At 43.7% G+C, this 23,215-nt stretch overlaps 1 protein-coding gene across 1 annotated transcript; it reads left to right on the forward strand.

The window, feature by feature from the left end:
- Positions 1–9,137: 9,137 nt before the first annotated feature.
- On the forward strand, positions 9,138–10,669 carry LOC148000902 (uncharacterized; the record flags this gene model as incomplete). The annotated part of the gene is made up of 2 exons (XM_087586747.1): positions 9,138–9,781; positions 10,618–10,669. Coding segments are annotated over 2 exons (696 nt in total), but the record flags the coding sequence as incomplete, so codon positions are not given.
- Between the last annotated feature and the right edge of the window lie 12,546 nt (positions 10,670–23,215).

Here is a 23,215-nt window from a genome sequence, read left to right on the forward strand (position 1 = left end):
CTTGTTTGTAGTGGACACATGTCTTGTTCTGGACAGAAGGCTGATTATTATTAAGTCGGTATCCTCCCTGAGTTAGGCTCTCCATTCAGTACAGTGCTTCCTAGACTCTCAGGGTCTGTCTGCATAAATTGGCAATCTGACCCTAAAGCTGGTACGAAATTGCAAGGGATCTAAAATCGTCAAAGCAACATTGCAAAGAATGAGCAAGCAGAGTGTGAATTGGAGGATTCACACTTCCTGATGTCCAATCCTGCTACACAGAAGCAATAATCAATGGAGGGCTGTCATGAGGACATGTGTAGATCAATGGAGCAGGACACAGTCCGACCACGAGCCCATAGGCTATGGTATGGCTGCCAAAACCATTGTGTAGAGAAAGAGCAGTCTTCCAGCAAGTGCTACTGGGCATCTTGATTTGTCTGGATAACAAGATACGTGCAGAAGTCAAGAAGGACAAGGTAAAGATCTCCGCAGGCATGACTGTGAGGATCTAGGGTCTCCTTCCAAGATGGTGCTTAGCATGATGCCTCCTGCATAATGACAAGAGTGCACTCACAGAGGAGGGACCTCCGTGAACTTAACACCCCTCAACGGGCATCTCTCTAAGCCATGGCATTGGGGATTACATTTCTAAATATGAATTTTAAGGAACACATTCTGACCACCACCCTGGGACAATTGGACGGACATATCTTAACAGGGACTTGTCCCTAGACTACAGGAGGGACTCCTGAATTTCAGCAAGAGAGAGGTAACTTGTCTCCAAATCGGTTGCAAAAGACTGGATCAGATAGCTCTCCAAAGGAGATGCCTAGGGGTTAAGAAGCACGGAAAGAGATGGCTCCCGCTATTGGTCACCAGGAATACAAACCAGGAGCAGGATGAGATGGCATTTCATTCCCACCAGGAGACTAATAAAAACACAAGTGTCATCAAAGCCTCCTGTGCTCCTGGAAGGCATGCAAAATGGTACAGCTACCTCAGGAAGCAGCAGGCCACATCCTTAGCTGCTATTATGTGGAAGTAGGCTGCAACTTCAAAGTCCCACTTCCAAGAGTCAACTAAGCAAGAGGAGAAGGGAGAACGTGTCTGCAAAGGGACGTTTACAAAAGCAGCATTCTTAGTGGCCAAAATTCAGGGAGAGTGCAGATGTCCATCAGAGGAGCAGGTTGGCAACGGTAACATGTCCATGTGATAGAGTATTCTCCAGTCATCGACAGGAGTGGACTGCTGATACGAGCTGAAGCAGGAACGAATTCTGGCAACATGACACTCAGTGAAAGAAGCCAGATACAAAGACCGCATGAGATTCCATTTATATGAAATTTATAGAATAGACAAACCCACAGAGACAAAGTGTTTCCATTATGGTTTGAGGTTCAGGACCAGAGACAGAAGTTTACTAACTGAAGGATGCGAGTTTACTTCTGAACAGTGAGATTGCTATAAAACAGGATAATTTTGTAGTAGTAATAATTGTGCACATCTGTGAATATACTAAAAACGATGTGATCAGACGGCATGCAAATTATAGCTCCTTAAAGATGCTGTGAAATACTATTCTTGTTTTTAACTTAGACTGATGAAAAAGAGATTTAAAATATTTCTATCTTTAAAACTTTTAAAGAAAGGTCTATAAATCCTGGGTCCTTATAAAAATTAAAATTGGAAGTGCAAACTAAGCATGCGTCTTAGTTAGGGTATTACTGCTGTGAACAGACACCATGACCAAGACAAGTCTTATAAAAGACAACATTTAATTGGGGCTGGCTTACAGGTCCAGAGGTTCAGTCCAGTATCATCAAGGCAGGAACATGGCAGCATTCAGGCAGGCCTGGTGCAGGAGGAGCTGAGAGTTCTACGTCTTCATCTGAAGGCTGCTAGCAGAAGACTAACTTCCAAGTAGCTAAGGTGAGGGTCTTAAGCCCACACCCACAGTGACACCTACTCCAACAAGGCCACACCTCCTAATAGTGCCACTCCCTGGGCCAAGCATATTCAAACCATGAGAGTATGCCTTGGATAAGTAAACATGGGGTAGAAATTTCACTACTAACATATTCTCCTGAACCTGATCCCTTGTATCGACCAAGGGCCCTCCTCATGGGGGCCTCCCAGACATGCGGTGTAGGAGACAGAAGCCCTGAGTGCTGTTGGCATGGGTGAGGCCATGTCAAGGATTCCAATCCCTCAGCCCACATGAGCAGCAAAGTCTTCCCCAGGTGAGGCTCAGAGAGACGGTAAAGCCATCCTTGGGGTTCTGAGTCTGGATGTTGATAACGTGTGCAGAAAGTGTCCCCTGGAACTTTCCCCCGTCAGATGTTTGCTGCTTGAAGATTGCTCTCCTTCAGAACTTCTCCTCGGGACATTAACTAAAGCTGCCTCCTCCTTCTGAAAGCTCAGACCAGCCACTCCCAGCCTCTCTGTGTGTCTGTGAGTCTCGTGCTTTCCTCACTTCCTTGTGATCCCTAATCAGAGTTCAACGAGACAAGCTGTGCCCAGGAGCAATGATGGGAATCACCCGTTACTTTCGCACAAATTCACAGAGCCCATCAACACCTCAAATTATCTCATTTAGTTCTTCTGTTGGTTTTCTTGATTGGTTTGGTTTGGTTTGGTTTTTCAAGACAGGTAACAGTTCTGGCTGTCCTGAAACTCACCTTGCAGACTAGGCCGGCCTTGAACTCACAGAGATCTGCCTGCCTCTGCCTCCCTAGTGCTGGGATTAAAGGCGTGCACCACTACACCCAGCCTTATTAGTTCTTTATTACTTTTTTCCATTCATGAAAACAGAAGTTCAGTGTTCACTAGTAGTGATCTAACTCCAGTCGGCGGAGCTGTGAGTTCTAAAGGTATACCAGAGATGCTTTTACTCCATGGCAAGCCAAGTAAAGAGAAGCAAACACCCACTGGATGAATGGATAAGCAAACATAACAGCAAGGTGAGCAATTGGAGCAGGTCGTGTTGCTAAAGCAGGCCACTGAATGGGTGGGCATCTTCTCAGTGTTGAGCATACATAGCTCTTTGGACCATCAAATGAACGGTTGCTGTAAGATCCATTCAGCCTAATCTTGCAATCTGAGGTCATGTCTAACTTGATTGTTCTTTAAACAAATGTAATTATTGATAAAAAAAAAAAACCAATGTTTTAGACAGATTTGCATGGGCATCTGTACATGTCTGTATATTCAGATCTACATTAAAGAGAACATAAATTAAAGAATTAAATACAAGCCAGAGAGTAACCAATGGTTTGTCGGAATAAATGAGTCGATACAAGCAGTGTGCATTTTAGAAACTACAAACACTTGTGATGCATTGTGTGTCTGTATTAGTTCTCTCACCGTGGGACTGTGAAAAACACCTGACATCAGCAACTTTTGTAAAGGAAGGAGGGAAGGAGGGAGGGAGGGAGGGAGGGAGGGAGGGAGGGAGGGAGGGAAAGTGAATTATGAACAAACCAAGGACAAGATACCACCCAGGATCTGCCTTTGCTTACCTAGTTTTTCCACTGAACGCCAAGCTTCCTAAAATTTCCACAGCCCCTCGACAGAAGTGACTCCAGATCTCCAGAGCTGGCAAAACGACTCTACAGGGGATATTTCGGCACACACCAAGCAGGATGTGGCTGTTAGAATTTTGTTTTCAGACAGTGCTGGTCCAACAGGCAGAAGGCCTCAGCCATGCTAGACCATGTTTGGCTATCGAGCTATCTCCCCAGCCCACAAAGCACCATTTAATTATGTGTTTGCACATGTGTTATTTAATCTTCATTATAACCCCATGGGCCGGGAAAACATCACTCTTAATCTATTATGACAAATTAAAAAGCCAACGGCAGCTCAGTAGCAAGACTAGGAGACAAGATGGGTAGTTATTGACAAGGCTTTGATATAAACACTGGATGTTAAGGAAAAGATTGGGGACTGACTGCCAATGTTGAGAGAGCTTTTTCCAGTCTGTTCTTTCTCATCTAGTCAGGGTACAGTGGCAAACCAAGACAACAAGACTCTTGCCCTCCCTTGTAGAGATGTGTACCTGTTCTGCCGACAATGTGACGACTCATTTTTGTCCAGAGCTTCTGCCTAGGAGAATAATTTGAGCAAACACAAACTACCTTTTATTCCCAAGTGTTAATCCTGGTGATCCTTCTTGAGATGCAGACTAGTGGACCAGGGTTGGGAACCCATTACCCCGTTTCAATTCAGTAAAGCCTTCTTTTTTTTTTTTTTAAGTTGTCATTTATCTCTCAGTCTAGAAACTCAGAAACGGCTCCTGACCTGTTGCCAGGTTGCCAGAGCAAACACATACCAATGGTTAGCCTGCTCAGACAGCTCCAGGGCCACTCACACCACATACTTGCCAGCTTTGAGTTTCATGTTTTCAGAGTTTTGCAATCTTTGGTGAATGTGCTAAAAATCCATCATTTAGGACGACAAGCCCTTCCCTCTGACCCTGTCTAGCATAGAGATTCCAGGGCTGAGGGAGGATCCACTTACACAGATAAGTCTCTAACACATAGATGGTCCTTAAATCTAACCTCCTCTCAAAGGCCCTAAGGTCTCCTTACTGAAAGTCTCCATTTTCAGAACTAGTAGCTGCCCTTGAGTTAGACAAGTGATTCTACAGTTTGTGCTGTCCGTCCTGCAATTTCTTAAAGACTGGGAGAGAAGGCAACGATGTTGGCTTCTTTGATTGTGTTGTTTTTGTTTTGAGGACAGCATCTCCTAGCCACCCTAGGCTGGGCTAAAGTCACCATATCCCCACCTCAGCTTCCCAGGGGCTTAGATTACAGGTGTGCACCACAACCCCGAGTTCTGTAGCACCTACATTTATTCTTTCCTTCTGTCATTCACCATCCAATACACTGAAGGAAAAGAACATGGGGGTGAAGTGCCCTCTTAGAAATCCCAATCAGAGAAGCACTAACTCGGTCTTGGAAGCCTCTGGCCCAACAAGGGCCCTGGGATGGCACAAAGAGCAGGCCTTACTTACCAAGTGACAGGGGGCTGAGCAAAGTGTCAGAAAAGGCTTCAGAAAAGAGAAGGGAGACTCATGAGCTGGGCTTTAGAGAACATGCAAGGACTGTCCCCCAGGAGGGACTAGGAAGTGGTAGTGCAGGTGGGGAGACTGGTGTCAGCCATGTTGAGAGGCAGAAGTGGGGCTGAGATATGAGGAGTGTAGATGCACTGTGAGACCAGAACACGGGGAACAGCATCGGACAACGGTATAATTTGGAACCAAACTTCAAGTGATCACCTGGATAAGTTTCTGCAACCTTACTGAGGGATCGATAGGAGAGCCTTTTAAAGTTTAGACAGAGAAGCAATTGGTGCCAAGCAGTGAACTAAAGAGGTTGCTTTGGTGAAGGGTATCAAGTGACCTTTAATTCCGAAAGGTCGCTGTCCAGGGATGATGGGTAAGGAGTCTTTTACCATAGACTGACATGAGGCAATCGGGTCTTACAGTGAAGCCAAAAGAGTGGGAGAGAGGGAATAACAAACAAGATTTGGTATGGGAAGAGGGAGAAATGGAAGGCTGACTCCCAGGTCTTGAGTCACTGCCTGGAAAAATTTATATTGTGGATAAAAATGTTTAGACTCAAATTTATACAAAGATTCAGACATGTTAAAGATTTATTTCAGGACTGCCTGGGATGTTATTCTTTTCCACCTCCCTAAAAAAAAATAAATAAATAAATTCAGAAAGGAAGGAAAGAAGGAAAAGAAAGATTATTACTTCCCAGAATGGGCCTGGGTAGCTGGTTACTTTCACCACATTGCTCCATAAGGCCTCCTTTTCCATGGGATTGGCTGTTTTGGGGTATAGAGTGGAGTGTTGGAACAAGAAATAGAGTTCTCACTCTGATCAGTCTAACACCCCCCTTGCTACCATTCCTACTCTGACAGGTTGTAGAACATGCATGGAACTTCCCATGGCCCACTGTGATCTAGGCAAACAAAAACGCCTTCTGAGGCAGAGAGACATAGAGGCACTCCGTTGAGAGTGCCCCAGACACGTGGGTTAGTTCTGATGGCACTCGCTAGGGTGCACGGGGGTATGGAAGGGTACCTCTTTAATCCCTCTCAACCACAGGAACCAAGGTGTCTCTGGGGACAGAGGGTCCCTCAGATCATGAGATATATGGGGAATACTCCATCTCCTCAGTGTCACAGCGTCGACGGTGACACTCTGCATGAAGGAGCAGGCCTATGGGAAAGTCAGGCAGAATTTCCTCCTCACCTGTGGTGTAGGAGGCCGAGAGAAAGAAAACAGGTATCATTGTTGGGAAACCTAACCTATCTATCCAAACCATTAACCTGAAAGGCTGCCCCGAGCTCTCCCACTGGGCCCAGATGTTGCACTTCACTGTAGGTAAACGTTATTTTTAGAGACATAAGAATCCAGCATCCGAAATTTATCACCCATCTGAGTGGGAGACATAGAGGCCAGAACAGATTTATATGTTTAGGGGGTAGGAGTGGAGTTTAAGCTCAATAAAATCTTAACTATGCTTTACTTTTTTAATTTAACTTTCAAACCGTGCTTTCCTGTTTTGCGACTGAGACTCTTGCCCATGTCACCCTTTTAGTGAAGTATCACAGGAAAGACATTTTTTTTTGTGGTGTTTAATGGAAATAATTTTTCTCGTGGCGTTGCTCCAATACCCTGGGAAACTGGCTGTAGGAGCCATCTTGGGCTAATTTATTAAGCAGTCACTAGTTTAAAACAACTTACCCTGTTTCAGCTCACTGGAGATCTGTGACTGGCTCTTGGGAGGATAAAAAAAAGAGCTGAAGACTGATACATTTTGTAGGTCATCCTGAGGCAGACAAAAGGAAGCGCTGGTGTTGTGTATTTCAAGGCCAGGCAGGGGTAGAGCACATTGGCGTGAGTCTAAGGACGGAGGCTTACATACCAGCAGTGGTTCGTCCCCGTAACAGTGGACTGGGCTGGAGCCCCGGCGGTGTGGCTGAATACTCTAAAGAAACGTTCAAGTTCTCTCTCTGGAACACATTTTCATAAGAAATGCCTTCTAAACCATGCATATAGCCCGAAACATAGGAAGTGAAGAGTTCTGTCTGCAGAGAAAAACACTGATGATCCCTACAGATGTTATAATCTGTGTTCTCTCCAGATGCCCTCGGACAGAAGGAAGGCCTCGGCCTTGATGGCACATTGGAATCACCAGGGAGCTTTACAGAGCTCAGAGGCCTGGATCCTGTCTTACAGGTTTAATGACTTTGGTCTGGAATTTAGCCTGAGATGGAGGAGTTTTAAATCCATGAGATTCTACCGTGGCAGTTAGAGTCCAGGAACTACTGCCCTGGAAAGTAGACCCAGATTTGCCTGATATCCCAGATCTCTCGGTCTGCTGTGCTGCCGGTGTACACACGCTTCTTCAACAGCGACTCACGGTCACCGAGCTCAGCGCAGAGGATCCACAGGAAACTGCTTCAGGGTGGGTCTTCGATTGCAAACGCTGTGCTGTGTGAAGGAGGCTACAGGGCCGTGCAAACACAACTAGAAACGTTGAGAAGACGAAAAATCGCTTTCACTGCGTTTAAATTGGGCTTCTCGCCTCCCAAGGCAATGTGGCTCTGACCCTTTCATCAGTGTTAGAAGGCCTCCTGAGGGAAGGCACTTTGGTTTGTTAGTCTGTTCCTTCTTATTTTATTTTTTATTTGCCTTTATCTATTTTATTTATTTATTACTTATCCTTCAACAATTACATATATATGTATAATATATATACAATATTATACATTGCATTATACATTGTATATATATTTTATATATAAATGTATAGTCCTTCCACATCTTATATCCCTCACACTCCCACAGAACCTCTTTGTCTCCTGAACAAGTCTCCCTCCTATGTTCCTGTCCCTCTGTGTGCACCCCACCATACTGAATTAGAATTACTTGCCTGAGCTTGGCTGAGAGGTTATTTTTCTTCAGCAAAGGCAACTTTCTCTAACTACATCAACGAGGAATATATCTCCCCCACTCCCTCCCAGCAAATAATAACTGTCTATGGCTCCTCAGGGAGGACTGGGGGGTCTCGTGAGTCTCTCCCATCAGCCAGGATGGGAAGGAAGCTAGTGGTCCTAGCCTTAAGCAGGTCTTGTGCAGGTAACCATTCATTCTGTGAGAATCCATGCCTGCAGAGGTCATATCATGTCCAGAAGGCAGCGTCTTGCTCCCCTCCGTCTTCTGCCTTTCCCACTCTTCCCATCTTCCCTCCCTCTGATTCTCCTCTCGGAACCTTGGAGGTGGGTGATGTGGCTACCTCACTCAAGATCAAGCTGATTTGAAAAAACACGTCCCCTCACATACGAAGAGACATAGGAATCACCTGCAGAGCTCACTAAACACAGCTTCCTCGTTGTGGTCCTGAGGCTCCTGAGTCACAGGGTTGGAGCAGGGCCCAGGAATCTAAAGTTTTCAGAGCTCTCCAGGTGACTGACTAAGGTTCACTGAACCCCGCCTTGGAGAAACACTGAATCATCCCATCTCCAGGCAACTGAATTGTTCTTCTTTGGTTAAATATATTATCAGTCAAAGAAAACAAAACAATAGCTCTCAGTGAAATTGGTTGTGATGTATTCTTTCCCCCAAAGGCACTTAACTAAAATTCTTATTGAAAAAGCCTCCAAAAATATCCTTTGTGGGAGGGCCGTGTTTACTCCTGTTTTCAGTTTATCTACCAAAATGAATGAAGATAGATGACCATAAACACAAGGCAGATGTAGCCATTCCCACAGCTGTGAGCCAACAGAGTGCTTGGGAATCATGGGGAACCTTTCAAAATCAAAAATCCTCTCATGTTTCAAAGGATCACAAATGTGGATGGGACCCAAACAACCACCAGGACAGTACTCGTTCCCAGGATAGGGAAATGTGTGGAAGGGAATGGCTATGTTCCTCTACACTCCGAAGTTTCAAGATAATTGGAAAGGTTGTGTGCATTTATTTTTAAAATGTAGCAAACTTTCCTTTTTATCCTACCTGGAATCCAGGAAAATGGAAAGAGACGATAGCATCATGTCGACTTTGGAACTGAGATATCAACAAACTATTTATCCAATATCTTCTTCTGGTTTAGTGTGTGTGTGTGTGTGTGTGTGTGTGTGTGTGTGTGTGTGTGTGTGTCTGTGTGTGTTTGTGTGTGTGTGTGTCTCTGTATGTGTATGTGTGTATGTGTGTGTGTGTTTGTGTCTGTGTGTGCATCTGTGTGTATATTTGTGTATGTCTGTGTGTGTGTCTGTGTGTCTGTGTGTGTCTGTATGTGTGTGTCTCTGTGTCTGTGTGTGTTTGTGTCTGTGTATGTCTGTGTGTATGTTTGTGTATGTCTGTGTATCTGTGTGTGTCTGTGTGTGTCTGTATGTGTGTGTCTCTGTGTCTGTGTCTCTGTGTCTGTGTGTTTGTGTCTGTGTATGTCTGTGTGTATAGGTGTGTGTGTCTGTGTGTCTGTGTGTATGTCTGTGTGTATGTCTGGGTGTCTGTGTGTGTGTCTGTGTGTGTCTGTGTGTCTCTGTGTCTGTGTGTTTGTGTCTGTGTATGTCTGTGTGTGTGTGTGTGTGTGTTTCTGTCTGTGTGTGTGTGTCTGTGTGTGTTTGTCTCTGTATGTGTATGTGTGTGTGTTTGTGTCTGTGTGTGCATCTGTGTGTATATTTGTGTATGTCTGTGTGTGTGTCTGTGTGTCTGTGTGTGTCTGTATGTGTGTCTCTGTGTCTGTGTCTCTGTGTCTGTGTGTGTTTGTGTCTGTGTATGTCTGTGTGTATATACGTGTGTGTCTGTGTGTATGTTTGTGTATGTCTGTGTATCTGTGTGTGTCTGTATGTGTGTGTCTGTATGTGTGTGTCTCTGTGTCTGTGTGTTTGTGTCTGTGTATGTCTGTGTGTATAGGTGTGTGTGTCTGTGTGTCTGTGTGTATGTCTGGGTGTCTGTGTGTGTGTCTGTGTGTGTCTGTGTGTCTCTGTGTCTGTGTGTTTGTGTCTGTGTATGTCTGTGTGTGTGTGTTTGTGTGTGTTTGTGTCTGTGTGTGTGTCTCTGTGTGTCTGTCTGTCTGTATGTATGTGTCTGTCTCTGTGTGTGTGTGTGTGTGTGTGTGTGTGTGTGTGTGTGTGTACACTTTTGCAAGATGTAGCTCTAATCACTTAGCACCAAATTTCGGAATTTATACCTGATAAATCTAAAAAGTAATTTAAACCCCAAAAGAGGGAAACTTCAGTGTGGGGGGGGTAGTGTATACTCTTCACTACTTGGATTTTTATTCAAAATTTTCCTGGTCCTCTTAATCTCTCCAGCCTTGGCCATTGTTCCTCTGCTGTGCCCACATTCCATTGGCACAGGCAGGAATGGCATCCTTGGAACGTCTCCACCCAGCACAATATTTTTGGATCGAGCTTCTCCCTTTTTCCTTGAAAACCCTCTGTGGTGCAAGCTTTTGCTATGCTTTTATGATTCTGTGTATTGCTGAGTGTGGGCCAAGTTGTGAGAACTTCTGTTCTGTCAGGCCCTTGACACCCAGAGACTTCCCACAGAAGGGAAACAAACCCAGGCTCCTCTGCTTGGGGTCCGGGTCTCTATTCCTTTTGTGTTTACTTCAGGCTCCTTTCTAGTTCCTCTTTAGAATTTAAAGGTCATCTCCAAGACTTCTAACCTCCTTACCACCCAACTTACCTGAAAACAACAATGGCTGTATCTCCTGGTTGTATTTAGATATGTTTTCCCCTAGTGCTAACTGACCATCCCAACCAGACACCAACATCTCACAGAAACTTTAAGTAGGGTTGCTTTTCTTCTGAGTCATAAAGCACCAGGACATTCAATGGTTTTGTTTGTTTGTTGTTTGGGGGGAGTTGAATCCCAATCAACAAATTGTACTCTCCGTGATATTAATGACATGATTTGACATGTCATGATCAGACGGGATTGTCACATATATTGTTTTACTTAGTCATCATAGAAGACAGGTGTAAGAACCCCACTTCAGTCAAGGCTAGGGTCACAAAGGCAGTAAATGTGTCACAATTTTGTCAATTGCCATAGTAAATCTATAACAGAAAATTGATACTGAAAAGATTTCACAGACCCTCAAGAAAACCATGATTAAAAATGAAAATCAAACAGGTTTTCTAATTCAGCTCTGACAGCAAAGTATTCTTGGGTCAGTAAATGGCCAGAGAGACCCTGGGAGTGGGAATTTCCTTTTCAAATCTTGCTGGCATTTAAGTGACATTTTGGTGAAACACCATGGAAACATCTGGCCACATCCTCTCAAGCCTAATTTCTTCCCTAAATGTTGTTTTTAATATGTCACAGTTGTTAAATTCGTAACAAGTAATGCCTTTTGAGACTAAACAACAGTACCTTTGGAATGCGAAAAATGAACAATACGTTTGCAGCAGTAGAAACCAAAAGAAAAATTTAAACAAACATTTAATCGAGTACAAATAGTTTGAAAGTCATTTTTGCTGGAACTTGCCCAATCTGTGTGCTCACATTAGAAGTGGAGGCCTCAAATAAATTCCGTTAAAGAAAATGTGCTTCTCTTCCTTCACGGCAGAGCTGATGAGATTCAATTCTTCTGGTGATTATAGATGGGAAAACACTTGTTAGTTGGGTAGGACCGGTCCATCCATTAAGATTCCAGAACTAATGTGTTAGCATCACCCAAGGAAAGTGGAACTGGCTATTTAGAAACAGAAAATGGCTTCGAAGTAGACAGCCAATAGCCGCCCGTGTTTACATATCACGTAAGTTAGTTAGCCAAGGTTGGCCTGGCCTGATTTACTTCCTCTCTAATTCTAAAAGGATTTTTCCTGCTAGATAAAGCCTTGAGTACTTGAACCTAACCCAATGCTTGTGCTGCTCTCAGGCGATATTTTGTTCTTGTTGTATCTTTGTTGTGTGTGACAGAAAGGTTTATGGAGAATCTCCTTGAGAGAAATTAGGAACATGGGTTGCAGTCAGGGAATCAGAGTTGCACCTGAGAATGAGGAGCGGGAAAACACTCTGTTTCGGTTTTCTGTGTCATCCTTTCTCACACATGGCAGGCCGGTGACGTTCAGCGGAGATGCTTTCCCACTGATACAGAATCCCCAACAAAGCTGTGTTGGCTTTGATGTCATTCAGAGGTTGTAACATTCGCCAACGTGGTTTTAAAAAATGTTTGCGACCTTTTGGGCGGGTCAGTTTGGAGATAAACACAGATGGTTCTTGGTAGAACAAACCATTTTCCATGTCAGACTTAAGCGTACAACGTGGGATACATAGCTTTGTATTTAGAACTACGTTTGACATGCATAAAAGCAGTTGGAATGAGTGTAAGTCAGACTTCTCTCCCATTTTGATATGTATAAAACAGCACCAGCACCATTAGCTGAAGTTTTTAATCTTTAGATCTTTTTAAGCATATGAAGGAATTACATATGTATCATAAAGAACTTACAGGTTTTAGGACCATTTAAAAGTATGTTGCATGCATACTATCCCATCAACCATGAATAATTTATTGCATACCTTTCACAAAGGTGTCATGAGAAGTGAGAAATTAACACTGACACAGTATTACTGTTATCTACTTCATGGTAACTACCCTAACAATGTACTTTATAGCAATATATCTCAAGCTTTGGGGTATGGGAAAGGTTCGAGAAACATCTTCTTAGGCTCCAAAGTCAACGTCTTTAATTCAGTAGGTTGGTTCCAGGGTCCAGTATTTAGCTTCCTCAATACACCTCTGGGCAGAACTGAAGGTGTTAATACTGAGACTGACTTTGAAACTCCATTTTTTTTTTCAGCCAAAAAAAGGTCCATATTTGATAATATTCTGATTTCCTTCTACCTCTCCCTTGGTTATTACCCAAAAGGAAGACTACACTAACACATTGGGAAGCTGTTGGAGGCTTCCTTTGCAAAGTTTTGTGTGATCCCTACATCCCAAGAACTTTTTACCCACTGATATCCAGAGGAGATTCTCGATTTTGCTTGAGTCTGGAAGAACTTTTGTAACCAACTGTGTAGAGACTAAGTTAGTCTACAGCCACCTGCAGAGTCTGTACCGTGTGCCATACACTGAGCTAAACACTAGGTTCATAAAGTGAACTGGTCAGACAAGATCTCTTCCCTCACAGAGAGTGCCTTCTAGTGTGTTCTCTGGAACCACCTCAAGTTTTCATATTGCTCTGAGGTCCCTCCTTGGGCATACTCTTAGCGTTTCAAGTGAAGTTGGTTGTAGTTTGGACCACATGATCCTCCGTCAATGGGATGGCAGATCTGATGCAGAGGACACGTGAGAGCTGAGCCCTGTGAACTGGATACTTTTATACTTTACGTAAATCCAGAGACACACTGGAGAGTCAGAACATAGCTTCAGGCATCTGGCAGTAAAGAGAAAGGGTATCTTGGAGAAAAGAGTGAACCCTTAGGGGATAGGGTAAGGGATGATGAAGAACCATTTTTACTTTCTTACTTTATCAATGTCTACTTTGAAGCTTTATGTATGTATGTGTCTTCAGGATGTCCTTGAATGTCCACTCTCTTCATTTCCAAGTACATAGCGGGAGCTTAAAATGGTCCCCATATGTCTTTCGGCTATCAGTTTCCCAGAACAAAAATGACACAGAAGAGAAATAGCACATCCCTCCTGAACATGCTCACACAGGAAAGATTTGATGGCCCGGATTCTCCTCAGGTCTGGCCCTTACCTCTTCCGGTTTGTTATGTCTAAGGGCTTGAATGATAATTTAGATGTATCTAGAGATAGGAAGAGGGTCAATAGAGGGCTGGTGGTGTTTTTTCTTGACTCCATGTCTCTTCTGTTTGTTGAGGGCTTAATGAGGCTGGGACTTTCCCGCCAACCCCATAATCCACAAGGGTCTTGTTGTCACAGGGTTCTTAGTTACCAGAGTCAGAAATGTCACTTAAAAGGCATAAGACCCACAATGATCACTGAAATGCTGTCCTCCCATGCAGTCAAACCAAACACCTCACACTGCCTATGGGAAATACAAGATGCAGTTCTACGGGCTCCATTTTGGATGTTTATGCTGGGCGGTGGATTCCTCAGCTCACTGGAGCTTTCATTTCAAAGGTAGAATGCTTACTTTTAGGGAATGACTCCCTATTCTGGGATCTCAGGGCATGGCTCTGTAGAATTTCATGGTTCTATAAAGAAGACAAATGTAAGTAATAGCCAGGAAGGCAGGAAATGCAGAGTCCATAGACTGAGAGTTGGGAAGTCCCCACTGCCATTGAACCAGAGTTGGCTTAAGCTCACATTGTGACGAGTTTTTACTCTTGAGTATTGTGTAGCTTTGTGTTAAAGTCCACTGTCTCAAGGGCATTGCCAAGATTCTAAGGGCTCGTTCAGGATTCAAAGGACAAGTCACAATAGCCTATCTGGCAGACTCCTTTACGGCTGCTGCGTCTACTTCCTAACATCATTTTTGTTGAGACCTCATGCAAGCAGGAGTCTATTCTAAACACTATTCTAGAGCATGACATCTGATTCTTCTGAAATCAACACAACTTTCCTATGCATACACAAAGCAAATCAAAACAAAAAATAAGGTAATTAAACAAGATACCAGGTGCTATAGAAATTCTCTCCTCCCTACTTCTCTGGAAGATTCCACTGCTTGCTGAATATGAAGGGGATGAGAAGACATTTGTAGGTATACTTTAAGCTTCCTTCCATGTGATTGCCTCTTTCACAATAGTTCCCTCGTGTAGACATCCAGATCCTTTCAAGATTAGCCAAACACAGGTGCCTCTAATTCTTTGGATTTCAGAGCTAATGAGTTATGTTGGGACAATGGTTTTGGCAATGTAGTCTCACATGGGTGGTATCTGGGAGTTTGTCAGAGTTGCTAGCTCTAGTGCTTGACCCTGTGCATATTCATGAGGACCTGGGTGTAGGCAGCAACTTGTGGTTTATTGACCCTCTAGGTAGGATGAAGGTGAGAGATAAGCATCACCCATTGTGGTGGTTTGAATATGCTTGGCCCATAGGGAGTGGTACTATTAAGTGTGGCCGTGTTGGAGGCAATATGTCACTATGGGGGTGTGCTTTGGAGGTCTTCTCCTATGCGCAGGCTTCACCCATTGCAGAAGAGAGCTTCCTCCTAGCTACCTCAGGATGCCAGTCTCTCCTGGTTGCCTTTGAATCAAGATGTATAACTCTCAGCTCTTTCTCCAGTACCATGTCTGCCTGCATGCTGCCAGGCTTCCTGATGTGATGATCATAATGGACCAAATCTCTGAATCTGCCCCAATTAAATAGTTGTCTTTATAAGAGTTGTCTTGGTCATGGTATCTTTTCATAGCAATGGAAACCCTAATTAAGATACCCACTGTCGAAGCTTTCTTTTGCAAAGGTGAATAGTGCTTAGGGTGGGCCTAACACTTCCACTTCAACTCTTTACCTTTTCCTGTTTTTCCTAACAAAGGAAGGATCTAGGTGAGGGAGGACAACACTCTGAAAGACACAGGGCTTTCTGGGTAATGTTAGGACTCTTGGCATGTACTCTGGGTTTTACCTCCCCCTCTATCCTAGTGTGCTACAAACACTGCTGCTCTGATCTTGGAAGCTAACTTGCTTTTTAATTGTACTTATTCTAACTCATTTGCAATAGGGTTTTTAAAGCATCCAGTCTACCCTTTTACTGAGCAGGAGGACTCTGTCTGCTCAAGTTTGAGTGAAGTCTGCCTTTGAGGAAGCCATCTTTGTTTGAATTCCACACTATTTGTCTTCTTTCTGCCAATTCTGGGGCCTAAAGAACTTTCCAGGAGTTCTGACTCAGACCCGAATGCAGGCTATACCCCCAAAAGTGATGCTATTTCTTGAAGTGGGTGGGGCTGGTACTTGTGTTTACTTGTAAGCATCATCAATAGTGCTTCATGCTGCTCTGTGACCCCCAGGAAACACCACTGGTGGCTGTTAATAAAGGAATGTTCTTGGATATGGCCAGGCTGAGAACCCACTTAAAAACAAGTAGTTCAAAGCAAAAAGAAACCGTTAATACTGCTTTATTTCAAAGGATCTTGGTGTTCGAAAATTAGACATGGTGAGTTCCTCAAGACTGTGTAGCTGGAAATATTTCTCTTATTAAAAATGCAAAACCGTCTGGAGGAAATGGTGCTCTGAGGTTTGGAGCACAAGCAAATGCCAAACGGAGGCCATGAACCATGCTTCCTAGCACACTTGGCACCGGCTCTAAATATCTTGAACAAATGTCACAATGCTTTGGACCCAGAGACCATCACCTCTCTGAAAGTTGTTGACAGCCTGCCTGTCACAGTGAAGTAGACGCATCAGGAGCTAGCGAGTCATGACGGGGGATACTGGCAATACCGAAGAAACTGTAAAAATCAGAAACAATCTGAATATTATAGGCACCCGTTTTCCAAAGCTGTTCTTTGGGGTTGCCACTCCTGCCAGGCCTGTATGCACAGAAGAAACTGGTTTAGAATTAGAGTTATCAACTCTCAGCCAAACGAAGGTGTTCTAAGACAACCTGGGGCAGCAGTTCTCAACCTTCCCAATGCTGCGACTCTTTAATACAGGCCCTCACGGTGTGCTGACCCCCAACCACAAAACTATTTTGTTGCTGCTTCACGACTGTAATTTTACCACTGTTATGAACTGTAATGTAACTATCTGATAGGCAGACTGTCTGATATGTGACCTCCTGAGGGGTTGCATCCCACAGTTTGAGAACCACTGACTTCGGTCAAACTTAGATCGATCGGGCTGTGTCTCACACAAATCACTGAGAGAGAGCTACAGGATTCCCAGGCACTAAATTTCCAGTCCTTTGAGAGCGTCTGTCACTGTACATACAGTTTGGTTGCCATTTCTAAAGAAATCAGCCCCTTCTCTTTGAGAGATGGGTTGCTTTGTGGGCAAAGGATACAACTATCGGTTCTGGGCTTACAGAATCAGAGACTCGTAAGAGATCAAAGGCCCCTATGTGACCCATCTCCCCATTCAAGTCCAATTTAAGTTCACAGTAGAAAAAAGATCCTTAAAAATAGAAGGGTCAAGAAAGCAACACAAGACTGTTTTGTTTCTAAACAGCCAGCATGGCTGATGTCTGATTTCTGAGCAAAAGAAACAGAGTCAAGGGGAGAAAGTTTGAATAATCAGGTCTCAGTAACTGACGGCAATGGAAATGGAAAATTAGACCTTGACCCAAGAGCTTAACGACATTGCATCCAGCTTCTTATCCACAGTGCATGTGGCTGACTGACTACATCTCTTCTAGAGAGATGTCCTGACAGGAGTGATGGCTCCTGACTTGTGTCTGATGGCTCTTCATTGCTGGACACCACTGCTGCCACCTGAACCTGAACGTGAACTAAAACTTGGATGCCAAATCATGGTAGAGCAGCAGCGGGGAGGTACTGGCCAGTGATTAGCGTGCTGCACTCTGGAAATTATTGCTTTTCTCAAACGCTCGCCCCCAGCAAGCTGGCTGGCACACTCACAGTGATGACATTAATAAACAGACCTGTGAGAAAGAGTGAACTTAAGTGCTGGCCGCGGTTCATGCGTCTCATTTGAGGCTCACCATCACACTTTTTAATTTCTGGTTCGACTTTCCTTTTAGGGACTACTTTGCTAATCACATCCAGGTTTCTGGTGATAAATAGCGTTACTATTTGGTCCTTAACAGTACTGATGCTAACAGAAGTGGCCGGCCTCCATGTTAGACATTCTTGAAACTTGAAAGGGCTCCTGGCCACCTTGTCATTTATATATTTAGTGTTTTCAAAAGCTCCTTGACTTCTAATAGAATCGAGGAGCAACCCCTCCCTCCCCATTCATTGATTAATCATCTTGCCCCGTGGTCGCTCAGTCACTGGGTAAATATATTTAAAAACATGTACCATCATGAAAGGCTTCCAAGGAACTGTTCAAAAAGGTCCACTCCCCAAACCATGCTAAAATAATATTTGCACTTGAATAATGGAGGCTTGTTCTGTTGGGGATAAAAAGGCAGAGTTGACTTCTCCAGGCCAGTTCAGCGTACACTACGAGAAGTTCATATGAATGGCAGGCAGCAGGGACATCTGCCATGCACTTTTTGATGACACTGAATACACTTCTATTCCTATAGCTAAACCATAGAGATGGGTCCTCAATAGCGTTGGAAATGAGATGCTCACCTCGAAAGAAATCACTACATTTGTCTCAATGAAAGAAATCTTTTGAAATGTCAGAACCAGATGCTGATACAGGTCTTCATGCTTTTTGTTTTGTTTTGTTTGTTTTTTAAGGACTCATGATGTGGATATGACACCTATTCTCTAGACAGAATGAAACTGATCAAAACAGCTAGTGGCAGGTAGCAATAAAAATTCTGTTATGGTGTCTTTAATCTGGGACTGCTTACGGGCTTATGAAATACTAATTCAGACATCCTTTGTAATATATGCTAATAGATACTTAACAAATAAATCCATGCTATGGAACAGACATTGTACTAGGCTCTGGAGACATAACTCCAGGTAGAATAAATATTCACTTGCCTTCGCAGGACCTGGAATTCTGTGGGTTGTAAGGATAACTTTCTTTTCACTTTTACTCACATAAAAAAGAAAAACAAACAAACAAACAAACAAACAAACAAAAACCCCACAGACTATTTCCTTTTCAAAGGACAGAAAGCCAAGCCGTTAGGCAATGCTGAAAGTCACCCTTAACTTACTTAGATGTTCTCAGTTTGCGATCTCCATATTGGAGATATTACTTATGGCTCTCCATGTGGTTTTAGTGTATATGAATGGCATAAACTAACGGACTTATTATGGCATATTCACTCATGCTATGATATACTTTAATGGTACCAATCCCTGGTACCACCGCTTCTCATCTCTAATCCCTCCTTTCTACTCCTTCCCCCTCTTCTCACCAGTCCTCCTTCTGCACCCATGGCTTCTGTTTCTCAATAGATCCCACTTATGAGAGAAAGTACTTGAAGCTTGCCTTCTGAATCTGCCACAGTTTACTTAACACGGTGATCTCTAATGCAATAGTTTCTTACAGGTAGCATAGCTCTGTTCTTCTTACTGGCTGACTACTGTTCCATTTAGGATACGGACTGCATTTTCTTTATCCATCTTTGGGGGTTAAATCCCCATAAATGTTGGAGCAGGATTCTACAACAGTCTTTCCAGTTTGAGGACTTTCACACTGATATCCATGGTGACTGTACTAATTTACACTCCCCCGCCCCAGCAGCTTTTACAGGTTTGCCCTCCCACCCCCAAGCTCTTGCTAACATGTTTGTTTTCTTCATGTCAATTATTCTGTCTACAGTGAGTCGGAATCTCGGTTTAGTTTGGATTCACTTTTTCTCGGTGGCTAAGAATGTTGAGTATTGGTGTCCACCTTTTTAACTGGACAAAAAAGGGGGAATTGTTGTGGTTTGCCCTGAAGTTATCTGTATTTTGATGCTAATTCCACTGCCCCAAGGACAGCTGCCTATTCATGTACTCAGAAATCAGGTGACTTCACCAGAACCTTGCCATTGAATTTGTACTGGGGCAGGTACAGGATAGAAGGAGGGCTGTCATTGGAGGAGAAGGAAGGATAGGCGGGAGAGAAGTTTGAAGGAAGAGGAGGAGACTAGAAGAGAGAGGAGGAGAGAGGAGGAGAGAGGAGGAGAGAGGAGGAGAGAGGAGGAGAGAGGAGGAGAGAGGAGAAGAGAGGAGGAGAGAGGAGAGGAGGAGAGAGGAGGAGAGAGGAGAGAGGAGGAGAGAGGAGGAGAGAGGAGGAAAGAGGAAAGAGGAGGAGAGAGGAGGAGAGAGGAGGAAAGAGGAGAGAGGAGGAGAGAGGAGGAGAGAAGAGGAGAGAGGGGAGAAGCCATGGCAGATGATGTTAAGATTCTGCTCTGTATTTACAGGTTGTTATCAATGTTCTTAAAGGATGGATGGTACCGGGCTTTGTATGTTTAAGTGGGCAATTATATCTTATCAATTGGATCTAAGATTATTGTGTTGTGTGTTCTTTTATGTGATGGTTTGAGTATAGGAAAGTGTGCAGCGGCAGGAGACAATGGGCTGCCTCGGAGTTGGGATGTGATTTCGGCAAGATATCTAGCAGATATCTTGGGGCACCGTGGTGAGGACCTAGCTGGGTAAAAGACCACAATACTTTATTATTTTTATATTTTTATAACAACAGGATTCCATGACAGTGGGGGAAAAATCCACAAAGCAACAACCCTGATACTTCAACCAAAACAAACAGAACTTCTTCATCCACATTTTTGTATAGTGTAAAGGACACCAGGTTTGAAATTTGGTTCCCTTTACCTTTAACTCCACCCCGCTTTGTGTACTCCTAAGAGCTCATTGTTTTGAATGTTGCTTGTCTGTTTTAACTTTCAGGAACGTTCTTGCTGTGTCCCAGCATAGCCCTGCTTTTAGGTACTTTTTTTTTTTTTAAGATTTACTTATTTATTACATATAACGTACACTGTCACTGTCTTCAGACACACCAGAAGAGGGCACTGGGTTTCATTACAGATGGTTGTGAGCCACCATGTGGTTGCTCGGATTTGAACTCAGGACCTCTGGAAGAGCAGTCAGTGCTCTTAACCACTGAGCCATCTCTCCAGCCCTTTTAAGTACTCTTAAGTAAGAGTCATGTGCCTTTGACCTAAGAAGCCAGACTGAACTTCGGATATACATCAATTTTAAATAACTGAATAGAAAACAGAGCATAACAAAAAATCAGTTAAGACTAAGTTCCTCATTAGACTTGGTTAAATTTTAGAATTTTTTTTTTTTAAAGAATAGGTAACAAAACAGAACTTGAAAGATGTTGATGGTAGAGGTCATGGTGCGGATAGAGAAACAAAGTGGTTTTATAGAGTAAGAGGTTTGGAGATGTCTGCAGGAACTGAGCTGGGCCAGAGGATTCTGAAGGCCGGGATTTCAATCATCTCCTTCCTATCCACAGTCTGGAAGTGCCGTGATCGCTCAGACACAAGTACCTTGAGTGAAAGGAATACAAGAAATTAATTTTATGAAGATTAGAAGTCACATCATTTCACAAGGACTACTTAAATCAACTCACTCTGAGTATGTCCAGCTTACTCTGCTAGAGTTGAACTTAGAGTAACTAAGCATGAACACCAACTGAGGTAGAAAACAAGCAAAATTATCTTATTTAGTCTAATTATCTCAGTGTTACCAACCTCTCCATAAGATGTTCAGCCATCATAGAGAGATCGATTGAAGCATGCTTCTCAATCTTAGTTCCCAGAAACGGAAGAGGGGCAAGGTTGACCAGATGCTCTTTGGCATCCTACCGTATGCTGAACATACTGTGCATCCATGTTCCCGTCCTGCTCACGAGGCAGCTCTGGGAGTCCCAGATTCCAAGCTGGCATTCTGTCCACAGCTCTGGGGTCAAACCCCTCCACATTCCAAGGGAGGTTTGTGGTTGATGCATTTTCCTCTACTTTCTACAGACAGAGCATCTCTGAGTGACGAGTTTCAAGGGAGCTCCCATTCCCACTGAATTGCCCTCTTAAGAGATTTGGTCTGAATTCTTCCTCTCAGATGGAGATTGCTAAAGTGGGCTGCCTACTTTCTGCTCCACGACAATCATCCAAAAACCAAAAAAAATTAGGAAGATAAATAGGCAATCATTCCCTGTTTCAAATATTCAACATGACATGATACCAGAGTCGTAGAGACTCTGGCTTCTGGCTGATGGTGGGGATGTGTTCTGGGGGTTTAGGAATGCTGGATCCCTAGCCAAGGAGCACAATGATCCAGGAATGTGGTAGCTGTTTTTAGTGGCTCTCACATTTAAGCATCAGGCCTGCTTGTCCCTATATCAACCCTGCATCTGCTTTAGTTGCCCAACTCAGGAAATGATGGAATTCTGTGCATTTCTCTAGGATCAGATTACATTTGGTCTCTTTTTACAACACACCAATAAAGCATTTCTCCAAAACAAACTGTTAGTTGATTACATGCCTAATGATTTAACTTTAGTGATGGCAGCTGTTCTATCCATTGTTTTGGTTGTTCAATATTTATTAAAATGTGTGGACTAAGTGCTAAAGATAAGCTTCCAGAAGCTAGAACGGGCATTATGAGGTAGATAAAAGATGCTTACTGTTTAAAACTTCTACATTTTTTAAAAAAAAATTCCACAACACCTTAGAAGATTTCCCTGTAAATGAATCCTACAAAATTAAGAAGTTTTACAAGTGTCCCAGGCTGGGGTCAGCAAGATAGCTTAGCAGGTAAAAGCACTTGCACCAACCCTTATGACCTAAGGTCAGGCTCCAGAAACCACTTGGGAGAAGGAGGGAACTCCCACAAGTTATCCTCTGATCTCCATGCAGGACACATGCATGTATATGCAGGACACATGCACAATACGCATACAATTAAATAAATATAACAGAACTATCAAACACCACAAACTGGATTTGTTCCAAGAGAGAAGAGGAAGGGAAGCAAAGACAGACAGACAGACAGACAGACAGACAGACAGGGGCAAACTTGGGGACCTGAATGAAGCCTCATCAGGAAGTTTTCCCACCCACATGACTCATCTTCCTTTTACTGTCTGTAAGCATTTTTCGCCTCTCCATGCATTTGGCTGCCTCTACAGCTCCCAACAGAATAGGCAGGATGAACAAAATAGAAATCCCACCACCAAGAAGGACATTCCAGTCAGCGCAGCTGGATCTCCACCCCACCTCAGCAGTGGTGGCAGGGTTAGGCATTGCCCTAACAGCTGCAGATAGTTGAGCTCCTTCTTAGAGAACACGCAGCCAGGACCACAGACATCAGATAGAAAGCATTCCTGTGTAAACTTTCCTGAAAAGAAGACTGAAGATGTGCCCTTTTAATGAAATGTCTCCTTTACCTTGGCCATGAGGTCTGGATGAACGGAGTTCCATAAGATTCAATAAAGGGCACACCACACATCAGAGCCAAGGGCACGAGGGTCCCTGAGCTGCTAGGAAGGAGCTGGAACTGCCCTGGAAGAGCAGGACATACTTTTAGACCTGCTGTCCTCGCTGCTACTCCCTCGACTGCTGGGCCATCATGGATAGAATCAGGATAGGATAGGGCAGTGGAAAGAGTGTGATCACTCTGGTGTCCTCACTGGTGACCTCACTGTTGTGGTAACTGAATTCAAGTGTCCACCAAGAGGGTAATCAG

Source organism: Rattus norvegicus, chromosome 15, assembly GCF_021556685.1.
Source record: "Rattus norvegicus strain SHRSP/BbbUtx chromosome 15, alternate assembly SHRSP_T2T, whole genome shotgun sequence".
In the NCBI taxonomy this organism is placed as follows: domain Eukaryota; kingdom Metazoa; phylum Chordata; class Mammalia; order Rodentia; family Muridae; genus Rattus; species Rattus norvegicus.